Genomic DNA, 25887 nt, shown 5'->3' with positions numbered 1-25887 from the left:
CCTTGTTTTCCGAGGTCGTTTCGTTTTCCCTACATAACACAGACCCCAAATACACTTGATGAGGTATATCACATTTTTTGGTGGAATACGTAATAATTCCCTTAATCTTAATGGCCTTTGCCTGTGATATGGTGATCGAACATTGTGCATTTGTTCGTTAAGTTACACTGGGTACATCGGCCACATCTGTAATTACCGTCCGGCACATTGTCTAGGAAGGTGCTACGTGGCACCGGTGGAAGATCAGACCTCACCACCATTTGACTGATGTTGGGGGTGCGTCTGAAGACTACCCGTGGGGGTTCTTTAAAAGTATTTTCCGGTTGTGGATCAGTGTCCAAGATGTGCCAGTGTTTTTTAATGACATGGTCAAACTGTTTACTAAGTGGGGAGCATTGAAGGAAGCATTGAACGCGTTGGTCAGGAGGGCGGGGTGGTTTGGGCGTGAGGCTGTCATCCTGCGTCATGCAGCCACTCTGAGTAACACCACTGTCTGAAACGCTCATCCAGACAGTCGGCTTGTTTGTCATGGTCACTCTGTGTACTACAAATCCTGCGTATGCGACTATATTGGCTGATGGGGAGGATCTTTTTTAGGGGTGTAGGGTGGCCGTCTCCGCGTAACAGGGAATTATTGTCCGTCGGCTTCCTGTATAGGTCCGTGCTAAAGCCACCCCCACTCCGTCTTTATAAAAATGTCCAGAAAACTTGTTTCATGCACATCAAAGGGGAGCGTGAATTTCAAATGTTCACTGCTTGTATTGATGAAGGAGTGGAATCGATTAAGTTCCTCTGCTGTGCCCTGGCATAGAAGGAATATGTCATCAATGAAGCGTTTGCAGAGCTTGATATGGCGCATGAATGGATTGTTAGGGGTGAAAATCCCATTATTCTCAAACAACCCCACATAAAGATTGGCATAATTTGGGGCCATTTTATTACCCATAGCAGTTCCCTTCTGTTGAATGCACATGTTCTTTTCAAACATGAAAAAGTTCTTAGTCGGAACAATCTCGGCAAGTTCAACAATACAGTTAGCGTACCAGTGGGTCGTTTATTTCAGCTCACGACACAAGGGACCAAAACTATTCGTTACGTTTTTATATTTTAATTCCGTGTATTATTGAATGTTATGATGGACACAGCTTTGTAGAACCAAAACATACCCAGCCTCAGGTTAATAAACTCAAACTCGATAATTAATCATTTGGAGGGCTGCAGTTCACGAACGACATTGTGGGGGGGCTGCAGTTCACGAACGACATTGTGATTATCACAGCAGTCAAGAAATGCATTCCGCCATGAGTCGTTTACAATCTAGTCCGGGTTGCGGCTACAACTAGTCTAGACCTCGTTTAAAATGTATCAAGAAATAATCGTATTTGTTTGTATGCCTAGCGATACACAAATGTACATTGTTTAAAGCACACGTCAACAAGGCTCAGTCACAAATGACAACTCCAATAAGTCCCCTATGGTGAACGAGAGGCTTGTAGAAACTTGAATTTCGAGTTTTCAGTTCATTGTTCGCCGGTAGGGGGAGGGGTCCTGTGTGCTCTGGGCATGACTGACTCAAATGAACGAAATGAGTCGAAAGATTTATTTTGACTGAACGAGTCAAAAAGATCTGAGTCAATAAATAGAACCGAACTTCCCATCACCAGTTCATGGTCAATTGTGTGGGGGATGGGGTTATTGCAAAGGCTGTGGTGAAAATATTGCCTACTAAATTGTTAACTTCATTACAGTGTGTGTGTGTGTGTGTGTGTGTGTGCCGGTGTTTCTTACAATTATTTTAATGCAATGTGAATGTGAGGATGATGATGATGAAGAAGAAAATATAGCTGTCTTGACAGTGATATCATTCAACAGCTATTTTGTGCTAAGTTGTCATCAATTTCTGTGATGTGGTTTGAGATCACCATAATGTCAAAGATGGGGGGGGGGGGGGGGGGCGTCTACAGAGCCGTTTGTTTAGTTGGTGCCGCCGGCATGAGCAGTTAGCACCGACCCAACAACTTGGGAAACCCAGCTTCAGCTTGATCACCAAATTAATTGGGAAATAAATGAAAATCTCACTAGCTAGCTTGCAATCTATTTTAGTTTCACTGTCTGATCATTCACAAAACGAGCGCAGTAATTGTTATTTTTACCTTTCCACAAACAATTTGGTATGTGTTGCTTGATATGAGCAAGTTAACCCAAATATATCAAAGAATTGGTCACGCGTCCACGATTAGTTAGTGGCTACTGCCTGGCCAGTGATCTAGCTAGTTACATTTCAGTAATTAGCTATCCTCCTTAATGAGGTGGTCAGTGGATAAACTAACAATGAGTTGAAAATATTTGTCAGAAAATGAACTAGTTGCCAGTTATTGTTACCTGTGGTGTAATCATGTGCCTATGAACTCCCAAATCTAGATAGCTGTCATGGCATCCACGATTAGCTAGCTAGCTAGTTTGATGACTAGTTGCAAATCCCGTGACCAGTCATCGAAACTCAACTCCACCTCGATATAACCCTTATGAAAAAAGATTGCAGTCAGAGTGTAGTATAACTGCAGTACACTATAGTATAACTGTAGATAGAGTGCAGTATAACTGCAGTATGCTGCAAATACTGCGTCCAAAATCACAGTTTTTTTACTGAAGCATTTTTGCAGTGTAACTGCAGTGTATTCTGCAATTACTGCAAAATACCACAGTCGACTGCAGTTTCAAAACTTTTTTGTAAGGGAAGAGAACGGAGTGCAGGGTTCCTCACCTACTGCATAACCAATGTCAGCCAGCATGCTAACTAGCCAGTTGGCTAGCTACATTTCAGTCACAGAACTGCCAACTCTCACGCATTGGCTGTGAGACACACATTTGACCCGCTTCTCACGCTCACACACCACACCTCTTCTATCTCACGCATTAAAAAGTACTGCTTTAATTTTTCTAATTAATCCAGTGTATATTTAATGGGCTAACTTGTCAATCGTTTTGAAATCAGAGCATCTGCACCTGCTACTTAACAAGCAACACAGCATTCCTAACCTAGCCCACAATGTCTGCTGTGTGGATCGAGCAGTCAACAAGTTGAGCAGTCATTTGAAAGAGTAAAAACATTTCAGTGAGACAACTCAAAGGCGAAATCCATTTAACGCCAAGATAATGGAATTCATTGCCCTTGACAATCAACCATTCTCTGTCGTGGGTGATGTTGGCTTTCGCAACTGGTCGAACACCGGTACACACTACCAAGTGCGCTATTTTTGCCCTTTGGAGTTACACAGTAATACCGTCACTGATATTGCCTTCACGACATACTATGGAACGCCATTTGGGTCTTTGCGTGTCAAAAAAGATACATGTCAAATAGCACTATTTGACAATAACACTATTTGACGCTTTAAATAAGCTTTTAATTTGACACGTCAAATAACACAGCTCAATTATAGAATGTTGTGTGTTCTGAATTTGCTCGTGCAAGCCAAGCACCACCACTGCTATCAGTAGCACTGTCAAAGCTGAACAAAAAAAGTCTGCAAACAAGCAAACACCAGTCACGAACAATGTGTTTACAATACCACCGTTGGTAATAAAGCATTATTTGTTCGACCGCAACTTCTGGGGTAGCTAGCTAGCTTTAGCTTGGTACCTAGCTAGCGCCAATACAATCAGCCTTAAAACAATGACCAGTAGAAACTGCAGTAATTTTCATTATTCTTAGCAATGATTTAGGAATCCTAGTATTAGCTAGGTTGAACTTGTTATTCGCCTATTGAAATTGAACTTCAGTTCATGAAAATAAATAGCTAGCCAGCTACTTAACCCTGTTGCCCAAAGCTAACATTATAAGCAGCCAGCTAGCTTCATCTGGCTAGTGAGGCTTGACTGGACCGGGTTATGTGTTGTGAAGCTGGCCCAATAAGGATTAGGCACAATAGTGGAATTTGCGGTTTGCCTTCAAAATTAAAGTACCTCTTTGAATGTGATGCAGAAGGTTACAATTGGTGCAATCATGCCATATTTAGACTAGAAAATGTTAAACAACGTTAGAATGTGAAGCAATGAAATGAGGCATCAGTCTACTCGGTGACACCCACAGAACACAACTGTGAAGAGTTTACTCAAATATTAGTGTTGTAGCGCTTATCGCGGGGCTGTGACCGTGTGAAATCACCTCCCCAGTCAGCCTATTGTGTGTATTGACATTCATATTGCACTATACAGCTTTACCTAAGGATTGGGGATCAATGAAATGGGGTATCAGTCTACTCAATACCCAAGATATTTTTTCCTAACGTCCTCCTCAGAGTTATCAGACTCCAAAACATCCATGCAGTATTGTTTTTCCTCGGGAATAATGTTCAATACACATAGGTTGACAATAAATGTGTTTCAATTCATGTTTTTTTCATAGTCCTGCAATAAGAGCTACGACGCTAATGTTCTCTGGGTGTCACTGAGTAGACTGATACCCCATGTCATTGATCCACAATCCATAGGTAAGGCTGTACAGTGAAATAAGTATGCCCCCAATGCAATTCTAAAGTATAATACATCCAGTGTGATTTCAACAGATTTTTGTCAAATTAACAAATTATTGTCTTTTGTTGATTTTATATAACATTCCAACCTTGTTTAGCATGATCTATTCAATTATGGCATAATTCTACTATTTGTATTCATTTGCATCACTGTCAATGACATACTTTTATTTTGAAGGCTAACCGCAAAGTCCACTATTGCGGCTAATCCTTATTGTGGCTAGCTTCACATAGATGGATCCGACCACCATTAATCAAATAAGAACTGTCTTATAAATTAGGGTTCTTTTATATGATGACACCTAGCTATATAGTTTTTGGGGGGAAGAACATTGTTTGCATCCAGGAGCTAGCTAGCTTTTTTTATGACCAGCACTGTAGGTGCGTGAGACAACTTTACCAGCGTCATAGCATAAATATCGATGAATCGTTGTGACATATGAAATACGAGTGATAATGTAATCACTACGTAAAACATGTATGAACCCCTTAAGCTATTATGTGACTTGCAATCATATTCAGGTCCTGATTTGTCAACAAGCTTATTTGACACGTTAAATAGTGTTATTTGTATATTTTTTGACACGCAAAGCCCCAAATGGCGTTCCATAGAAATCCTGGCTGAGAATGAAACGACTGAACAAATGAACAACGAAACAGCAAGTAAGTGAACAAAATAGGTTTTGATTATATTTAACTGGTAGTGGGGACATACGTAAATGACAACAAAATAACCTTTTGGTCAGTGTGGTGTGAGTGTGTGTGTGTGTGTAACATTTACCTAACTAGGCAAGTCAGTTAAGAACAAATTCTTATTTACAATGATGGCCAACCCTGGCCAAACCCGGATGACGCTGGGCCAATTGTGTGCCGCCCTATTGGACTCCCAATCACGGCCGGATGTGATACAGCCTGGGTTCGAACCAGGGACTGTAGTGACGCCTTTTGCACTGAGATGCAGTGTCTTAGACCGCTGCGTCCATCCATGTGTTAACTATTTAACTGTACTAGAATGCTTAAAAGGCCGCTACATTTTTAAAATCGGTTTTCGGTATCGTTTTTTTGGGCATGGAAAATATTGATATTGGTATCGGCCAAAAATGGCATATCGGTGCATCACTAATTATGAGTCTGTATAACAGCATCAATGTCATCTTTCAAAATCGACAATTCAACCATACCTCCATCCTCAATACTCAGTATTGGCAATTTGAAAAAGTTCCTTTGCTGACAGGCTGAGCAGGCTCTTCCTCCCACTGTCCGACATTGCAACTTCTTCCTTTTCCTCAGGAACGGTCAACACCGTCCAGAATCAAGAATCCGTCTCTGCTCACATCAGTCTGTCCGCAACATGGATTTCAGGCGCAGATCCGTATTGGTCCCAGATGTTATCTATCACTGATCAGCTCCTGACAAACAGGTGGCGCCTATCCCAGACGAGCTCCCAAAAATCTGTTACAGGTCCCAGTTTTGGGACCGGTTCAGCAGATAATAAACTCAGCAAAAAAAGAAACGTCCTCTCACTGTCAAACTTAACATGTATAAATATTTGTATGAACATAACAAGATTCAACAACTGAGATAAACTGAACAAGTTCCACAGACATGGAATAATGTTTCCCTGAACAAAAGGCGGGGTCAAAATCAAAAGTAACAGTCGGTATCTGGTGTGGCCACCAACTGCATTAAGTACTGCAGTGCATCTCCTCCTCATGGACTGCACCAGATTGGCCAGTTCTTGCTGTGAGATGTTACCCCACTCTTCCACCAAGGCACCTGCAAGTTCATTTATGGGGGGAATGGCCCGAGCCCTCACCCTCCGATCCAACAGGTCCCAGATGTGCTCAATGGGATTGAGATCCGGGCTCTTCACTGGACATGGCAGAACACTGACATTCCTGTCTTGCAGGAAATCACGCACAGAACAAGCAGTATGGCTGGTGGCATTGTCATGCTGGAGGGTCATGTCAGGATGAGCCTGCAGGAAGGGTACCACATGAGGGAGGAGGATGTCTTCCCTGTAATGCACAGCGTTGAGATTGCCTGCAATGACAACAAGCTCAGTCCGATCATGCTGTGACACACCGGCCCAGACCATGATGGACCCTCCACCTCCAAATCGATCCCGCTCCAGAACACAGGCCTCGGTGTAACGCTCATTCCTTCGATGATAAACGCGAATCCGACCATCACCCCTGGTGAGACAAAACCGTGAGTCATCAGTGAAGAGCACTTTGTTGTCAGTCCTGTCTGGTCCAGCGACTGTGCGTTTGTGCCCATAGGCGACGTTGTTGCCGGTGATGTCTCGCGAGGACCTGCCTTACAACAGGCCTACAAGCCTTCAGTCCAGCCTCTCTCAGCCTATTGCAGACAGTCTGCGCACTGATGGTGGGATTGTGCGTTCCTGGTGTAACTCGGGCAGTTGTTGTTGCCATCCTGTACCTGTCCCGCATGTGTGATGTTCGGATGTAGCGATCCTGTGCAGGTGTTGTTACACATGGTCTGCCACTGCGAGGATGATCGGCTGTCTGTCCTGTCTCCCTCTAGTGATGTCTTAAGTGTCTCACAGTACGGACATTGTAATTTATTGCCCTGGCCACATCTGCAGTCCTCATGCCTCCTTGCAGCATGCCTAAGGCACATTCACTCAAATGAGCAGGGACCCTGGGCATCTTTCTTTTGGTGTTTTTCAAAGCCAGTAGAAAGGCCTCTTTAGTGTCTTAAGTTTTCATCACTGTGACCTTAATTGCCTACTGTCCGTAAGCTGTTAGTGTCTTAATTAACGACCGTTCCACAGGTGCATGTTTATTAATTGTTTATGGTTCATTGAACAAGTATGGGAAACAGTGTTTAAACCCTTAACAATGAAGATCTGTGAAGTTATTTTGATTTTTACTAATTATCTTTGAAAGGCAGGGTCCTGAAAAAGGGAGTTTACATACACTTAGGTTGGAGTCATTAAAACTAATTTTTCAACCACTCCACAAATTTCTTGTTAACAAACTATAGTTTTGGCAAGTCGGTTAGGACATCTACTTTGTGCATGACACAAGTAATTTTTCCAACAATTGTTCACTGTTCCAGTGGGTCAGAAGTTTACATACACTAAGTTGACTGTGCCTTTAAACAGCTTGGAAAATTCCAGAAAGTAATATCATGGCTTTAGAAGCTTTTGATAGGCTAATTTACATCAAGTGAGTCAATTGAAGGTGTACCTGTGGATGTATTTCAAGGCCTACCTTCAAACTCAGTGCCTCTTTGCTTGACATCATGGGGAAATCAAAATAAATCAGCCAAGACCTCAGAAAAAAATTGTAGACCTCCACAAGTCTGGTTCATCCTTGGGAGCAATTTCCAAACGCCTGAAGGTACCACGTTCATCTGTACAAACAATAGTACGCAAGTATAAACATCACGGGACCAAGCAGCCGCCCTACCTCTCAGGAAGGAAACGTCTCCTAGAGATGAACGTACTTCGGTGCGAAAAGTGCAATTCAATCCCAGAATAACAGCAAAGGACCTTGTGAAGATGCTGGAGGAAACCGGTTCAAAAGTATCTATATCCACAGTAAAACAAGTTCTATATCAACATAACCTGAAAGGCTGCTCAGCAAGGAAGAAGCCACAGCTCCAAAACCGCCATAAAAGCCAGACTACGGTTTGCAACTGCACATAGGGACAAAGATTGTACTTTCTGGAGAAATGTCCTCTGGTCTGATGAAACAAAAATAGAACCGTTTGGCCATAATCACCATTGTTATGTTTGGAGGAAAAAGGGGGAGGCTTGCAAGCTGAAGAACACCATCCCAACCGTGAAGCATGGGGGTGGCAGCATCATGTTGTGGGGGTGCTTTGCTGCAGGAGGGACTGGTGCACTTCACAAAATAGATGGCATCATGAGGCAGGAAAATTATGTGGATATATTGAAGCAACATCTCAAGACATCAGTCAGGAAAAATCTTGGTCACAAATGGGTCTTCCAAATGGACAATGACCCCAAACATACTTCCAAAGTTGTGGCAAAATGCCTTAAGGACAACAAAGTAAAGGTATTGGAATGGCCATCACAAGCCCTGACCTCAATCCTATAGAAAATTTGTGGCCAGAACTGCTCTCGCTGCCTCCATCTGTTCCCATGGGAGGCAATGCCATCCAGCCTGGATCTCCTCCCACGTCCAGGATCCCTTTCCATCCAGGATGTCTTCCCAGGTCCATCTCTCCTGACCACGCTGCTTGGTCCTTTGGTGGTGGGAGATTCTGCCACGGCTGTCATAGGAAGGAGCTGACCAAAGTGCAGCGTGTGTGTCGTTCCACATTTTATTTTCACTGTGAAACTATGCAATACATATAAATAAACTGAATAACAAAACAACAACCCGTGACGCAGAGGTGAAACATACACTAACTCAAAGACAATCTCCCACCAACCCAGGTGGGAAAAACACATACTTAAGTATGATCTCCAATTAGAGACAACGAGGACCAGCTGCCTCTAATTGGAGATCATCCCAAACAAAGCCCAACATAGAAATACAAAATTAGAACATAACAACATAGAAAAACTAAACTAGAAAAAAACCCTGTCACGCCCTGACCTACTCTACCATAGAAAATAACAGCTTTCTATGGTCAGGATGTGACAATTATTCTGACATTTCACATTCTTAAAATAAAGTGGTGATCCTAACTGACCTAAAACAGGGAATTGTTACTAGCATTAAATGTCAGGATTTGTGAAAAACTGAGTTTAAATGTATTTGGCTAAGGTGTACGTAAACTTCCGACTTCAACTGTACAAGCGTGACACTGGCACACTTCTGATTCATTTTGATAGCTCATGTTGACCAGTAGTGTGTGCCACAGAAAGTATGTGACTCTAGCCACAAAATTAAAGGAAATTAGAAGGGGGGGGGTGTCCGGCAAGGCTATTTTCTTGCCTAAATTCTCCCCCCCCTTCTGTCTTGGGACTACAAGGCCTGGCACACTTCAGAATTAATTTTGGTGACCTATCATGCTCTGATGTGTACCACAGGAAGAATTAGACTCTAGACTCTTTTCCCATTTTTTTTACACCTTTTCTCTTTGAGTTTTTAAGAATGTAGGTAGAGTAGTAATAATAAATAAATAATAACAATAACAAATCAAAAATGTATACTCTGGGTGAAAAAGAAAGTTCAAATATATAAGTCAACATGAGTGCTTATCCATAATCACAGTAAACTGTTATAATAATGGAAAAAATAAGATTTTTTTTTATAAATGTATAATATAATAAACAAACCTATGCCTGAATGTGCCTCCATGAAGAATCCCCTTCCCAATAGGTCCCTTTGCCCTCAATAGGACACCCCCAGCACCTCCACTGTCCCCATCAACCTACCTCAACCACAAAACACAATAATGATAATATAAATTAAAATAAAAAAATATATACCAAGATATATATACACATACACACACATGTACATATACATAAACATATTCACAGGACACTCAACTTATCTCTTTTCCTACATCAGATATGCAGGTGACATTTCCACCTGGATGACAGCACATAATCAGCAAGACGGAGATGCTCTTCATCCGAGGGAATGCCTGCCCATTCTCAGATGTTAGATAATCCCAGATGATCACATGTCATTTACATTCCAGTCTTTGTCAGCTCCATATTTGACTACTTCAACTCACACCCTGCTGGAATCCCTGCATTCTCATATTCCCCTCTGTTATTAATCTCTAAATTGAAATCAATAGTGTTTCAAAATGCTGTACTTGTATTAACATATATGTTCAGATCATTCCTGAGAGAGAAGGGGTGTAATATCTCCAGGTGGGCGTGTGGTACCCTTGTTACTTCTTGTGGGGTCTTTGCCTTGAAAGTAAGTATGAGAGTATAAGTAATGTATAATTAACCTACTGGAAGTATACTGACTAAAAGGCAAAACAGAACTGTGAAATTATATTATAGCTGTGTCGTTGTATACTTGCGAATTAGAATCTTAAGTGTAACATAATTTTGTTGGGGAAAACTGAAATGCCCATAAAAAAAATCCCAGTTTGGTGAATACTAGAGGTAGTATCATCCGCTTTGTCTGATAATTAAATCATTGTAATTCAAGAAAATGTAGAACATTTCAGCAGGCAAGAAAATAGCCTTGCCGAAATCTCCCCCCTTCTAATTTCCTTAATTGTGTGGCTAGAGTCAAATACTTTCTGTGGCACACACTACTGGTCAGCATGAGCTACCACAATGATTCTGAAGTGTGCCAGGCCTTGCAGTCCCAAGATAGGAGGTTGGGGGGGATTTCAGCAGGCAAGAAATTAGCCTTGCTGAAATCCCCCCCTCCTAATTTCCTTATTTTGTGGCTAGAATCAAATACTTTCTGTGGCACACACTACTGGTCAACATGAACTAACAAAATGATTCTGAAGTGTGCCAGGACTTGCAGTCTCAAGATAGAAGGGGGGGATTTCGGCAGGCAAGAAAATGGCCTTGGTGAAATTTAATTTAATTATTTCACCTTTATTTAACCAGGTAGGCAAGTTGAGAACAAGTTGTCATTTACAATCCCGCACCCCCCCTTCTAATTTCCTTAATTTTGTGGCTAGAGTTAAATACTTGCTGTAGAACAAACTTCACATCAGGATAGGCAACCGAAATTAATAATTCATGTATGTGTGTTATATTAAACATAGAGGGAGTAAAATGTAGGCAAGCATTTCAGAACAACTACTAGCTGAATAAGACATGGGAGACATGACGAATTTTGGCAAAGAGATTTATTTATAGACTAATACACTTGAAACAAATGGCCAAACCGAAAACTGAAGACATTACTAGTGCCTCCCGCATGATCAAACCAACATAAAAAATTAAATGAAACGCAGCTTAACGCGATCAGAAATCTCAACTAGCAAGCAAGTCGCAGCAATGAAGAATAGTCAGGAGCTCATGCCAGGGCACACAGGCTACATTAGCTAACTGGTTAGACATGATTTCACGACGGGCAATAACTGTCGACTGGTCTGTTTTCAGACAAATATGTTCAACTCATCTTTTATCGACTGACCATCACATTTAGGATTACTCAAATGTGGCTAGCTAGTTAGCTCAATGGCAAGGCAGTAGCGCTAGGCACTAACTAATCATGGACTCATGCCCTACTCGTTGATACATTTGCTCATATCAAGCAACACGTACCAGACAGTTTGTGGAAAGGTAAACATAACAAATAGTGGGCACATTTTTTAAATGATCGGACAGTGAAACTAAAATTAATTGGTAGAGCTGGTGAAGCTTTAATTTATTTCATCATTAGGTATGTGCTACTGCTCATGACAGTTGATGAGCTAGCTAACGGCAGGTAGCCTAGTGGTTCGGCTATCAGGTAGCCTAGTGGTTGAGCATAAAACTAGCAACCGAGAGGTTGCAAGCTCAAATCCCCGAGCTGACAAGATAAATATCTGTCGTTCTTCCCCGGAACAAGCCAGTTAACCCACTGTTCCTAGGCCGTCGCTGAAAATAAGAATTATTCTTAACTGACTTGCCTAGTATAACAGACAGCTATGTGCAGCGTCTATGTGACGTCACGCACTCAAGAAAGCTAAACCAATCACCCAGCGGGTTCTTTGTCGAGACCCTCGTCCTACGGAAGGAAATTTCTGCCGACTGAGGAAGAGAGCAGGAGGAGAGCGGAATACCGGTATAGATTAATCAGCTCTCTGTTATTGTCAATGCATGTCCCGAGGTTCGGCTTGTAGAGTTAAACGTGGAGGCATGCGAGGGTGTCTTTAAAAAAAAAAGTGTTATCTTCTTTTACCCCAACAACAGAAAAGTGGATGAGGAGCATCGCCTGGGCAGGGAGGGGTCCCGTGGTGCAGGATTCAGAACAGTGGGCTGAGGCGGCGCCGCCATCTCCGTATGGAGCCGAGTTGTGTGCAGGCAACTATGGCTATGCTCGATGTCTCAAAAAAAACATCCACTATTTCTCGGAGTGTTGCCGTGGAGCGCAAGAACCTCATCACCGTTTGCAGGTAATGTGCGCATTTTTAAGATGTAGGCTATTACAAAATGGGTGTGCCTATAGATTTCGCTCACTCCTTAGGTTTAGGTCTACAGTAGCGTATTGTGAGGTGCCATCTCCTGTTTTTCTTATGAATCATTTTGACATTTGCAGACAACCTTCGAAACGAAGAGACCCAGCATTTCCACCACCCCTTCAACACAGAGCACTTGCAAGATGCGCTACAGCAGCTATACTGTATCTTGTGAAGCAATTACGTCATCCATAGGCCTATACTGTAACAAGATGACTTGGATGGGGAGGGGGCATGTCTTTATTATTTAATGTTCATGAGCGAACCTACAAATAGACTAACACAGCACAAGCGCGACTGTTTAAAAAAAAGTTGTTAATGAATCCTTTCCATCGACCTGGCTCCTGTGAGTTGAGAGTGTTTCATGTCATCATGTGCAATTTATCGTCTCCGCGCGGATGGGTGTCGTTGCTATGACGACAACCTTCTATGGGCAAGGGCATAGCAGCTGGTACCCCAGGGAGTCAGGATACATAGGCTCACCAGGCCTTTAAAATTGCCTACAATAGGAAGATGAGTAATAGGCTATTGCAATGTTGAGTCCTTGGAAATGCAATGTCCTTAGAAGTGGTCCTTAGTCTTTTTAAGGCTCCAGTCTTCTATAGTGTTATACAGTAAGCCACAGGACAAGGGAATCGCCTCCTACAATTTTGCAGCATTTTTCTTCATTTTAGGCTCAAAAGAAGCGCATCACCCTGCTACATGCCACTGGCCACTTTATATTCCGCTGTGTTTTGTATTATTGTTTTTTTTCCCCATGTTTTGATTTTGGAATGCCACAGTTGCCATAGGTAACAGTGCTGTCACAATGCATATGATGTATGCATTTGTGGGCCAATTTGTAAACTGTAGACTGATTACCTTACCCATAATGCTCCACTGGGCACTCACTGGTTCAATCAATGTTGTTTCCATGTAATTTAATTTCATCAAATTACGTTGAACCAATGTAGAATAGACAATGAATTGACGTCTGTGCCCAGTGGGGCTCATTGACTGATCATTCCAAATTACCATAGCAATTATGCATCACAATAGTAATTCTATTTTGAAGGGCCTTCTATGATGTAAGGCAGGCCAGTAACTTTTGCAAACAAATTATTTTCCTGTGCCTGGTCGCGGACAGACTTTTATAGTCACACAAGATGCCACCGGTGAATTCGAAATGAGTTGCCTAAAAATTGACTTGGCTCCAGTTGCATTTGAAACCCCCAAAAATGTCTGTGCAAAATTGTTTTTCTATGGTTGCAGTCCTCAAAGATTGAATTGCATTGAATCAAATGAATCAGATCCAATGATTTACCGCCCATAGTGTGGGGTGCCACTAGTGTCCTTATAGTTGCATCAGAGCTATAAATATAGAGCATATTCTACATTAAGATCCAGTAGAACACATTAGAATTGAAAGAAAAAATGACTACCCGAACTAACCATGGATATAAATTCTCGTGTCTTGCCCTAGCTCGTTTTAAGTACAATGAAAAATCAGGTGAATATATGCACTGCTGGCTTCCCGTATTGTCAACCAATTATTCTCTTGTATCCGGGATGCCCCAGTGTAGCTGAAGGAGACATTGTTACCCTCCGAACAATAGATAGTGAAATCACTTGCTTCTCTGCCTGGGCTTGTTACCAAACTACCGTTAGAATAAGCATTGTGATGTGTTACTCAACAGTGTGTGTGTGTGTGTGTGTGTGTGTGTGTGTATGACTGACTGCTCCCCTCCCTGAAATACATCACAATGGCTGACCACCTCAACATGAATGGCCCTCCATTTACATACAGTCTCACACTAATATTTCTGAGCAGTGCTTTAGGGTGCAAAACAAGACAAAACACTGAGGCTGTAGACTAGGATCCTTATCTATCTGGCTCTGCAGTAGCCTACCCATCAGAGTCTAATGACCTTAGGAAATGTAGGAGGTTGGAAATGGTTATTCAGCAGGGGTTAGTGCGACCAAATGGCTATTTTCACCCAGTAATATAGCTCTGTCTCATTGGACATTCTGTGAAAGGACTTCCTGAATTATTTAGCGTAAAAGTTAGTGCATGAGTGTTTTGCTCTGCAAGAAATATCTCTTAGTTACCATAACAACAGATTGGTAAAAGGAAAAACGTATTGTATGTAGAGGAACATATAGGCCTACAATAGGCAGATCTTGTCTTTGCCACATTGAACTTGCAAATTGTACTGTTATTGCTTTTGTTGGAGCATGTGCTGTTTTCTTTCCTCACTGAGTCATTTCCTAGAAGTGTCTTATTCATGCAGTGTTGTAAATTTGAGCCTGCCGGTAAAAGCTGATTGACTCTTCCTTTGAGAGCTTCCTGACAGACTCTTGTTCTTTCTAAAATTATTGGAATCATTATTTGGTTTTCTGAATTTGTAATGATATTATAGTCTTATGAAGGTATTATGACAAGTTGCTTCAAGTATAGTTTGTCATTTTTGGTCTGTTAACACCCTCAACATTCACATGAAACAATCTTTGTGTTGATTGGTGGAAAAACGATCAGTTAGTAGTGGCCTAACAGTCTCTCTCTTTCCTGATAGGTTTTCAGTAAAGACTCTGTTGGAGAAGTACACCGCCGAGCCCATCGATGACTCATCAGAGGAGTTCATCAACTTCGCAGCTGTCCTCGAGCACATCCTCAGCCACGGCTTCACTGGTAAAACTAGTATAAACTATAGAACATTGACATATTATCAAATACATTTGAATAGTTGCCAGTACACAAAGACATATCATTTTAAAGTATCACAATCAGAAGAGGGATGCATTCCAAAAAGCAGTGTTTTGAGAGTGACCAGTCTCTACCCTTTCTTTGGGCGGGGTCAGGGTCGGGCAGCTGGTTTGATGGACAGCGCAGCTACTGGGACTTCATCAGGCTGGCCTGCGGAAAGGTCCAGAACAGCTGCATCAGCAGCATTGAGAACATGGAGAACATCAGCGCCTCGCGGGCCAAGGCAAGAGATTGGCATCCTTACTTATTTACTTACTTAAAGCCTAGTAGCGCTATTTTTGTCTCACAGGCATTTGGCAGGGACTACAGATTAAATGTAGCTATCAAGCTAAATCTGGTGCAATGGCATGTTGTACATGGTCCCTGACAAATAAACAAATAAATACATATGATTAATAGTGTCTGGCTGTCTGCCTGTCTGTCTTCTGCAGGGTCGAGCCTGGATTCGAGTAGCCCTGATGGAGAAGAGACTCTCTGAATACATATCCACTGCTCTGAGGGACAGTCGGACAACCAGGTCAGCAGTATGCTCTGACTACAATGCAACCATGCCTCAACCATGCTATTGTAGCGGATATGAGTCTGGCATGGTTGCTCATGGTCACGTGATGAGGTAGCCCCACCTGCGAACGTCAAAACCAGTGTCTGCCCTCGGACCAAGAAGGAATTTCCTCTTGGACTAACGGTCTAAGACGTGACCCACGGGAGCAACCAACGTGTTAGAGGATATTCCATCTTGGTCTGAGGGCAGAGACTGGTTTTGAAGTTCGCAGGCGGGCCTACCTCATCACATGATCAGGAGCAACTATTGACAGCCACTATGACTATACAATGTTCACCAAAGTCCACAATACAACCATACCTGAACTAAGCCACAACCATACAGTGTGCACCAACAACTAATGCAGGCACACAAACTGGGTGCATAGTATGACAACTAGGGCTGTTGCTTTGACTGTATTAACGCTGCACCGGCAGTCATGAGTCAGGACTTGGGCTGTGGCAGTCACAAAATTTAGTCAGACGGTGATTGTCAAGCAAATAACTGTCGGTCTCAAGGTAATTGAGCATTTAATTACATAAACACATTTCGCATCTCCTGGCCTCCACACATAGCCTACAAGCCACTAATGCAAACCTTTGGAACATCTACATTTTAAAAAGTCTAATAAATCCATGTAATATAGCCTACACCTTCACAATAAATACATTATTTATTTTAGACAGGTCTAAAGAAACATGATATGAAGAAATTGTAGTCTATTGCAGAAGAACAGAATAGCATACTCTGAGTTGTTACGTCCTGATCTGGCTATGCCAAATGTCTGTGGGCTTCACTAGTTCATTTAGCAGACAAGATTTGATTATAATTCCATGTCATTATTTTATATTATTTTTTAATATGAAGAATACAATTGAACAAAGCTGAATAAAATAAAAAGGATATTTTCTCCAAATGATTTGAGGGAGTGCGCACATGCGGCTATTCTGTGTTGAGTGGTTAACAAAGAAATAGGTACTTTTATATGTTTAATTCAGAGTTATTAATGTAACTTTAGTTGTTTTACAAACATTGGGCTATATGTTTAGATTTTTAATACACTGTCAGGCTGCATGATGCGACTCTAATGATGATTTGAAAAAAGTTGCTTGAAAGGCGTGAGCTCTGCTTTGTTTTTTTGCGCAGGCTGAACATACTTCATCAGTCTCTCATTCACAATTTGACAAGCACTTGATATTGCCTCAAATTTCCCGGCGTCATCCCCTGTGTGTGGCCGTAATGCACCCTAAAAAAATCCATGCCTTTTGCTAGTGGTCGTTGTGCCCATGGCCCAGAGTGCTGTGTTGTGCCTTTCTCCCTGAGTGCTGCGTGATCCGAATCACCTCTCACTCACATGGCTCTCCATCAAGTGATCGGGTTTTTCTCACAGGCTACAAGTGAAGACAGACACATCGGGGACGCAACTGCACGCGTCCTTACCCAATTCCAAGGTGCTTATTGAAGATATTGGAAGAACTGTCCACATTTACTTTTCGTCAGCCAACAAGTCCTACGAACAGCAAAAGCACTAGCCTATGTCAAATTACTATCCCCCATAGTACAAAAGTTGACCTATTCTATTCGGTGCGAGAAATAAATATTCCAAACATTGTTTGGGACATTTGTGGGATGCGATAGATCCCAAAACTTTTTTTACGCAATGTGGCTGATGCAACAGATCAGAACGTTTAGCAATTTAAAAAAATAAACTATTAGACTATTTCTTCACATTATAAGAGCAGCAATGCGTACATGGCAGTAGGCTATAAGCGCAAATGTTCCATTGGTGGTAAAAAAACATTATCAAAAGTGACTGCAAATGTGATTATGCATGTAATGCTTTTATTATAAAAGTGCATTTTTATGTGAAAATTATCTTTCCCAAACTTGAAACTCACACGCCAGTTAGGCTCTACACCCCTTGTAAAGCGGATTAATGTGCTTAATTTTAAGAAGTTATTTGGCCACTTTAGTTGTGATACTAACCTTATCAAAACATATATGCCTATGGGCTAGGCTACATGAGGTGTGCGATTATGATTTGAAAAAGTAACGCAAAAAAAGGGATTGTTTCTTGCCTTTCGCTGGGCATCATTCACAAATAACAATATATAATTCACAAGTGATAGGCTAATATTGTCACCCATCCGACTATTCTTGATTTAATCGTGTCTTTACATATACAAAATAATATACACTACCGTTAAAAAGTTTGGAGTCACTTAGAAATGTCATTGTTTTTGAAAGAAAAGCACATTTTTTGTCCATTAAAATAACATCAAATTGATCAGAAATACAGTGTAGATATTGTTAATGTTGGAAATGACTATTGTAGCTGAAAACGGCAGATTTTTTAATGGAATATCTACATACAATGGTTCATCCTTTAAAAGTTGCGTCATACTGCAGCAGAGCACATTCTATGGCACGCTATTTAATTGTCAGACATTTTTTACGTTAATGCAAGATAGTGCTAGTTTGACCACCAGAGGGCATCATTGAGAAGCAATTTGATAGTCTCCCATGTTGGCATTACTAAAGAATTTAAAACCTTTGTCATAACATAGTACATGGGATTGATTTTAAGAAATTTGGCTTAATAAATGTGATTAATGTTATGATGTTTCTATTCCGAGAAAAACGAAACCCTCAGGGTTTCCGTTAAGATGGAATGGAAAATATGGCGCTGTACAACGTGACGGTTGGGAGTAGGCTACATCATAAGAGGATTGGAGGATTCTAAATTGTTTGCCTTCATTAGACAACTTTGTTCCAATATTTCTGTAAATCAGTGATATTTATTCCCATAGTAATTTGTTATGGATCCATAACTAAATCAACAGCTGCATTTTGAAAGAGTATTTTTATCATTATTTTATTAATGAAAGCATAAAGATGCTGATGAAGAAATACAGTACTGTACAATATATGCTTTTACATTTGTACAATAAAGCATTTAAAGCATTTTGAAGATATAAGCCACCTGCGTTTGTTTATTAGGCTACTGTGCAGTCTGACAAGTAAACATAGCCTACAATACATACTGTAGTAAACATGGGAAATTGCCTAATTGCTTACATAAGGGAGAGCAGGCCATGTCTGTACTAAAGAATGCGGGAGACCAGTGTTCAATTCCCCCGACGGGGAGGAAGGAGTAGGCTGTCCTTGTATATAAGAATTTGTTCTTATCTGATTCCATATGTGTTATTTCATAGTTGTGATGTCTTGACTATTATTCTACAATGTAGAAAATAGTAAAAATAAAGAGAAATCCTGGAATGAGTAGGTGTGTTCAAACTTTTGACTGGTACTTACTTAATTAATTTGATTAATATTATGGTGTTTCTGTTCCAAGAAAAACGAAAAACCCTCTGGGTTTCCGTTAGGATATCTAAAAATATTTTTTTCAATGACGTGACTCTCTGCCAATAATTACATTTAGGGGATTGGAGGATTCTAAATTAATATCTAAGGTGCATTGTCCATTAGGATCCGTGACAATATCTAAGGGGCTTTTATATAATTCTAAATGAATAAATAATAATAATAAATTGCTTTGTTTAACAAGTAACGATATTTTGGAGATTTCGTTTTCATTTAACCTAGAGTGAGAAAAAGACACACACACACACACACACACACACACACACACACACACACACACACACACACACACACACACACTGTTGAGTAACATATTCTAACGGTAGTTTGGTAGTGAAAAAAAGGCAATTCTTGAACATGGGGTGAGACATTCTCACTAATTTGTAAATAAAGCCAGTTTGTTATTTAGAATTATTTATTTCTGGAGAAACCTAACTTGATTATTTAGCAAACCCAGATGATGCTGGGCCAATTCTGCACCGACCTATGGCACTCCCAATCACGGTCGGATGTGATACAGCCTGTATTCGATCCAGGGACTGAAGTAATTCCTGACATTTAATCCTAGTAAACATTCCCTGTCTTAGGTCAGTTAGGATCACCACTTTATTTTAAGAATGTGAAATATCAGAATAATAGTAGGGAGAATGATTTATTTCAGCTTTTATTTCTTTCATCACATTCCCAGTGTGTCAGAAGTTTACATACACTCATTTAGTATTTGGTAGCACTGCCTTTAAATTGTTTAACTTGGGTCAAACATTTCGGGTAGCCTTCCACAAGCTTCCCACAATAAGTTGGGTGAATTTTGACCCATTCCTCCTGATAGAGCTGGTGTAACTGAGTCAGGTTTCTAGGCCTCCTTGCTCGCACATGCTTTTTCAGTTCTGCCCACAAATTTTCTATGGGATTGAGGTCAGGGCTTTGTTGTCCTTAAGCCATTTTGCCACAACTTTGGAAGAATGCTTGGGGTCATTATCCATTTGGAAGACCCATTTGTGACCAAGCTTTAACTTTCTGACTGATGTCTTGAGATGTTGCTTCAATATATCCACATACTTTTCCTCCCTCATGATGCCATCTATTTTGTGAAGTGCACCAGTCCCTCCTGCAGCAAAACACCCCCACAACATGATGCTGCCATCCCCGTGCTTCACGGTTGGGATGGTGTTCTTCGGCTCGCAAGCCTCCCCCTTTTTCCTCCAAACATAATGATGGTCAAAATGGCCAAACATCTGTATTTTTGTTTCATCAGACCAGAGGACATTTCTCAAAAAAATACGATCTTTGTCCCTATGTGCAGTTGCAGACCGTAGTCTGACTTTTTTATGGCAGTTTTGGAGCAATGACTACTTCCTTGCTGAGCGGTCTTTCAGGTTAGGTCGATATAGGACTCGTTTTACTGTGGATATACAGTCGTGGCCAAAAGTTTTGAGAATGACGCAAATATTAATTTTCACAAAGTCTGCTGCCTCAGTTTGTATGATGGCAATTTGCATATACTCCAGAATGTTATCAGGTGAATTGCAATTAATTGCAAAGTCCCTCTTTGCCATGCAAATGAACTGAATCCCCCAAAAACATTTCCGTTGTATTTCAGCCCTGCCACAAAAGTACCAGCTGACATCATGTGGGTTAAAATATGATCTCTTGAAGAGAGAACAGCTGTGCAGCCTGAGGCAAGGAACAGAGCGTAAGCTTTTTTTGCGACTTTCTCAAATCATCAATAGCCTATAGTCGCATCATGCAGCCTATATATATTTTGATTTATAAGACTTTCGAAGGTTTGTATCATTCACAACTAAAGTTGCCAAATAACTCTAAATCAAGCATATAGGCCCTGTTTCAAACCCTTTTGCTCTCAACATAGCCACTTCATATGCGCACTCACTCTAGAATGGGAAAAATATCCTTTCTATTTTATTCAGATAAGTTCAATTATATTCTTCTTACTATAAAATCGTATAATATAAAATAATGGCACGGGACTTATAAGCTGTAACGCCCTGGCCATAGAGAGGGGTTTTTTGTTCTTTATTTTGGTTAGGCCAGGGTGTTACATTGGGTGGGCGTTCTATGTTCTGTTTCTATGTTTTTGTATTTCTTTGTTTTGGGCCGTGTGTGGGTCCCAATCAGGCACAGCTGAAGTTCGTTGTTGTTGATTGGGAGTCACACATAAGTGCATGTTTTTCCGTTGGGGTTTTGTGGGTAATTGTTTCTGTCATTGTGTTTCACCTGACAGGACTGTTTGGCTGTCGGTTTTTCTTGTTTTGTTTGTATAGTGTTCTTTCTTAATTAAATATGATGAACACTAACTCCGCTGCGTTTTGGTCCACTCTGTCTCACAACAGTCGTTACATAAGCATATCTTGTCAGCTAAATAACATGCCTACAGCCTATGGCATTGAGCATAGCCAGATAACATACAGTAGGCCAACTCATATTCTGTTCATTCTTCACATCATAATGTTTCTCTAGACCTGACTAAAATAATGGATTTATTGTGATGGTGTATATTACATTGATTTCTTCGACTTTTTTAAATGTTCTAAATGCGTGCATCTGTGGCTTGTATGTGTGGACTCCGTGGAGGCCTGGAGATGCTAAACTTGTTTATGTTAATTAACGTGAGACCGGCAGTCTTTTGCATAACAATAACCGTCTGACAAAATTTCATGACCGCCACAACCTTAATGACAACTAACAATCCCAACAAACACCTAGGGTCCTGACACACCTATATTTATGTGTGTGTGTGTGCTACAGGAGGTTCTATGGTGATGGGGCCATCATGCTAAGGGAAGAAGCCATGGTCCTAACAGGGATGCTTATTGGACTCGGAGCCATAGACTTCAGGTGAGGCTGGGAGAACATGCTTCATGAAATCAGAGAAATCAATTGTTTTTCTAGTGCTTTTAAAAAATGCATTTGTCAGAAAATGCTTTTCAAAAACAAGGCCTTGAGAAAGTTTGAGGAAGTTACAGCAACAATGGCAGAGAGAAACCAGGAGAGGAACTCAAGAGGGCCTTATTATTCTGTGATGGACATAGTCATATGACAAGGTTGCTGTCCATAGGTCCATGTTTGATTGGGTTATGACTTTCTGTCCACAGTTTCTGTCTGAAGGGGGAGGCCCTGGATGGAAAATCCTCTGCTGTCATCGACTACACGCCATACCTAAAGTTCACACAGAGGTAATGTAGAGCTATGTTAAAGCCACGATCTTGATTAAACAAACATTGGACAATACCTTGTTTATACATTGTTTATAAAGACTGAAATGACCATAAAACATAAACAACCTTGTGTATTACAACCTGGTGTTATGATAGTGTTAGACAGTTTAAATAATCATGAGTAAATAATATGGATCTTTATTGGAATCTTTGACATGGTAAATATTGTCCTTGTTTTTAGCGTAAGATCCCATTGGGGATTGAAACATTGTCCTTGTGTTGTGCATCTCACCAATAAGTCACTGCTGGGAGTGTGTCGTTGTTGTGGAGAGAATGACTTTCTCATGCGTGGTCCAGCTCCTCAACCAGTGGGATGTGTATTAATGTGCTTTCATTGATAGATGACTATAGAATGGGACATACAGTATGAACGAAATTCAACTGAACTGAATTTTAGGGGGGTCATTCCTAGAGCTGTGGCGGTCATGACATTTTGTCAGCCAGTGATTGTCAAGCAAATAACAGCCGGTCTCACGGTAATTTACCGCTCATCAACATAAACACGTTTAGCATAGCCTACAAACAGACCTTTGGAACATCTACATTTTAAAAAGTCTAATAAATCCATGTAGTATAGCCTACACCATCACAATAAATACATTATTTATTTTAGACAGGTCTTAAGAAACATGATATGAACAAAATGTAGTCTATTTTAGAAGAACAGAATAGCATACTCTTGTCCTTATGTTAGGCACAGATCTGCCTAATGCCACATGGTTGTGGGCTACGCTAGTTCATTTAACAGACAAGATTCGGTTAGAATTCTGTTGCAATATTTTATAGTATGAGGAATACAATTGAACATAACTGAATAAAATAGAAAGGATATTTTCTCCAAGCGATTTCTGAGGGTGTGCGCACGTGTGGCTATTCTGTGTAGTGCAGTTAACAAAGAAACAGGTCCTCCTATATACTTAATTTAGAGTTATTTATGCAACTTTAGTTGTGATACAAACATTGGGCTATATGTTTTGATTATTAATACATTCTAAGGTTGCATGATGCGACTCTAATGATTATTTGAAAAAAGTCTCATGAAAGGCACGAGCTGTTTTGTTTCTTGCGCAGTCTGCACACACTTCATCAGTCTCTCATTCACAATTTGACAAGCACTGGATAATGCCTTGAATTTCCCGGCGGCATCGCCTTGTGTGGCCGTAATGCCCCTAAAAAAATCCATGCCTTTTGCGGCCAGTGGTCGTTGTGCCCTTGGGCTGAATATAATAATTATAATTCCCTTCTCCGGCTGCCAATCGCCGTGCTCTGAAGCACCCTTCACTCACATTAAATACTATATTTCCTTCATCAATCTACACACAATAGTCCATAATGACAAAGCAAAAACAGGTTTTCAGAAATGTTTGCAAATTTGTTAAAAATAAAAACCGAAATACCTTATTTACATGTGTTCAGACCCTTTGCTATGAGACTTGAAATTGATCTCAATTGCATCCTGTTTCCAATGATCATCCTTGAAATGTTTCTACAACTTGATTGGAGGCCAACTGTGGTAAATTCAATTGATTGCTCATTATTTGGAAAGGCACACACCTGTCTGTATAAGGTCCCACAGCAAAAACCAAGTCATGAGGTTGAAGGAATTGTCTGTAGAGCTCCGAGACAGGATTATGTCGAGGCACAGATCTGGGGAAGATACCAAACAAATTCTGCAGCATTGAATGTCCCCAAGAACGCAGTGGCCTCCATTCATAAATGGAAGAAGTTTGAACCACCAAGACTCTTCTTAGAGCTGGCCGCCCGGCCAAACTGAGCAATCGGGGGAGGAGGGCCTTGGTCAGGGAGGTGACAAAGATCCCGATGGTCATTCTGAAAGAGCTCCAGAGTTCCTCTGTGGAGATGGGAGAACCTTCCAGAAGGACAACCATCTCTGCAGCACTCCACAAATCAGGCCTTTATAGTAGTGGCCAGACGGAAGCAACTCCTCAGTAAAAGGCACATGACAGCTCACTTGGAGTTTGCCAACAGGCACCTACAGGACTCAGACCATGAGAAACAAGATTCTCTGCTCTAATGAAACCAAGATTGAACTCTTTGGCCTGAATGCCAAGTGTCACATCTGGAGGAAACCTGGCACCATCCCTACGGTGAAGCATGGTGGTGGCAGCATCATGCTGTGGGGATATTGGGAGACTAGTCAGGATCCAGGGAAAGATGAACGGAACAAAGAACTGAGAGATACTTGATGAAAACCTGCTCCAAAGCGCTCAGGACCTCAGACTTGGGCGAAGGTTCACCTTCCAACAGGACAACGACCCTAAGCACACAGCCAAGACAACGGAGGAGTGCCTTCGGGACAAGTCTCTGAATATCCTTGAGTGGTCCAGCCAGAGCCAGAGACTTGAATCCGATCTAACATCTCTGGAGAGACCTGAAAATAGTTGTGCAGCGACGCTCCCCAACCAACCTGACAGAGCTTGAGAGGATCTGCAGAGAAAAATGGGAGAAACTCCCCAAATACAGGTTTGCCAAGCTTGTAGCGTCCTTCCCAAGAAGACTCAAGGCTTTTAAAGGTGCTTCAACAATGTACTGAGTAAAGGGTCGGAATACTTATGTAAATGTGATATTTCAGTTTTTTGTTTTTAGTACATTTGCAAACATTTCTAAAAACCTGTTTTTGCTTTGTCATTATGAGGTATTGGGTGTAGATTGTTGAGGTGAAAAAACAATTGAATACATTTTAGAATAAGGCTATAACGTAACAAAATGGGGAAAAAGTAAATGTGTCTGAATACTTTCCGAATGCACTGTATCTCAATTCCTATTAGCCAATGTCCGTCATGTGATCGGGTCCTTCTCACAGACATCTCCGCGCCGAAGTAGGCTACAAGTGAAGACAGACACATCGGGGACACAACTGTGCATCCTTCTTATCAAATTCTGAGGCTCATATTGAAGATGTAAGAAGAACTGTCCACAATTACTTTTCGTCAGCCAACAAGATGAGTAGGCCTAATGAACAGCAAAAGCACTAGCCTACGTCAATCTACTATCCACCATAGTACAAAAGTTGACCTATTCTATTGGTGAACTTGTCCTACTGTGCGAGAAATAAATATTCCAAACACAATCTGGGACACTTGTGGGACGCGGTAGATCCCAAATTAATACAACCACTCACATCAAAAATAGATTTTTTAAAGCAATGAGGCTGATGCAACAGATCAGAATGTTTAGCTTAAAATGTTGATTAACTATTAGGCTATTAGTTTAAACCCTTTCTCATGCTTAGAGTCTTCACAGATTTTGCAAAAATCGTGTGACACTAAACACTACGTTTCTTTCCTTACATTTATGATACTGTTGTTTGTTGTTGTATCATATACTAAG

General features: G+C 41.1%; 1 protein-coding gene across 3 annotated transcripts in view; it reads left to right on the top strand.

Annotated features, from left to right (window-relative positions):
* The first annotated feature begins 5173 nt into the window (after positions 1–5173).
* Positions 5174–25887, top strand: part of rundc3ab (RUN domain containing 3Ab) — a 45778-nt gene continuing 25064 nt past the window's right edge. Inside the window, exons 1-7 of one of the 3 annotated variants that reach the window (XM_029712985.1) lie at positions 5174–5198; positions 12367–12569; positions 15185–15300; positions 15471–15598; positions 15807–15892; positions 22067–22156; positions 22414–22494. In XM_029712985.1, the coding sequence (XP_029568845.1) occupies positions 12457–12569; positions 15185–15300; positions 15471–15598; positions 15807–15892; positions 22067–22156; positions 22414–22494 (614 nt within the window). In that variant the 5' untranslated portion in view covers positions 5174–5198; positions 12367–12456. Of the gene's footprint in view, positions 5199–11494; positions 12570–15184; positions 15301–15470; positions 15599–15806; positions 15893–22066; positions 22157–22413; positions 22495–25887 lie in introns of those variants that run through there. The other 2 variants (XM_029712976.1, XM_029712972.1) reach the window with 2 other exon arrangements.

Source organism: Salmo trutta, chromosome 2, assembly GCF_901001165.1.
Source record: "Salmo trutta chromosome 2, fSalTru1.1, whole genome shotgun sequence".
NCBI lineage: Eukaryota > Metazoa > Chordata > Actinopteri > Salmoniformes > Salmonidae > Salmo > Salmo trutta.
The sequence above is the reverse complement of the archived record's forward strand: the minus strand, read 5'-3'. Positions and strand labels throughout refer to the sequence as shown.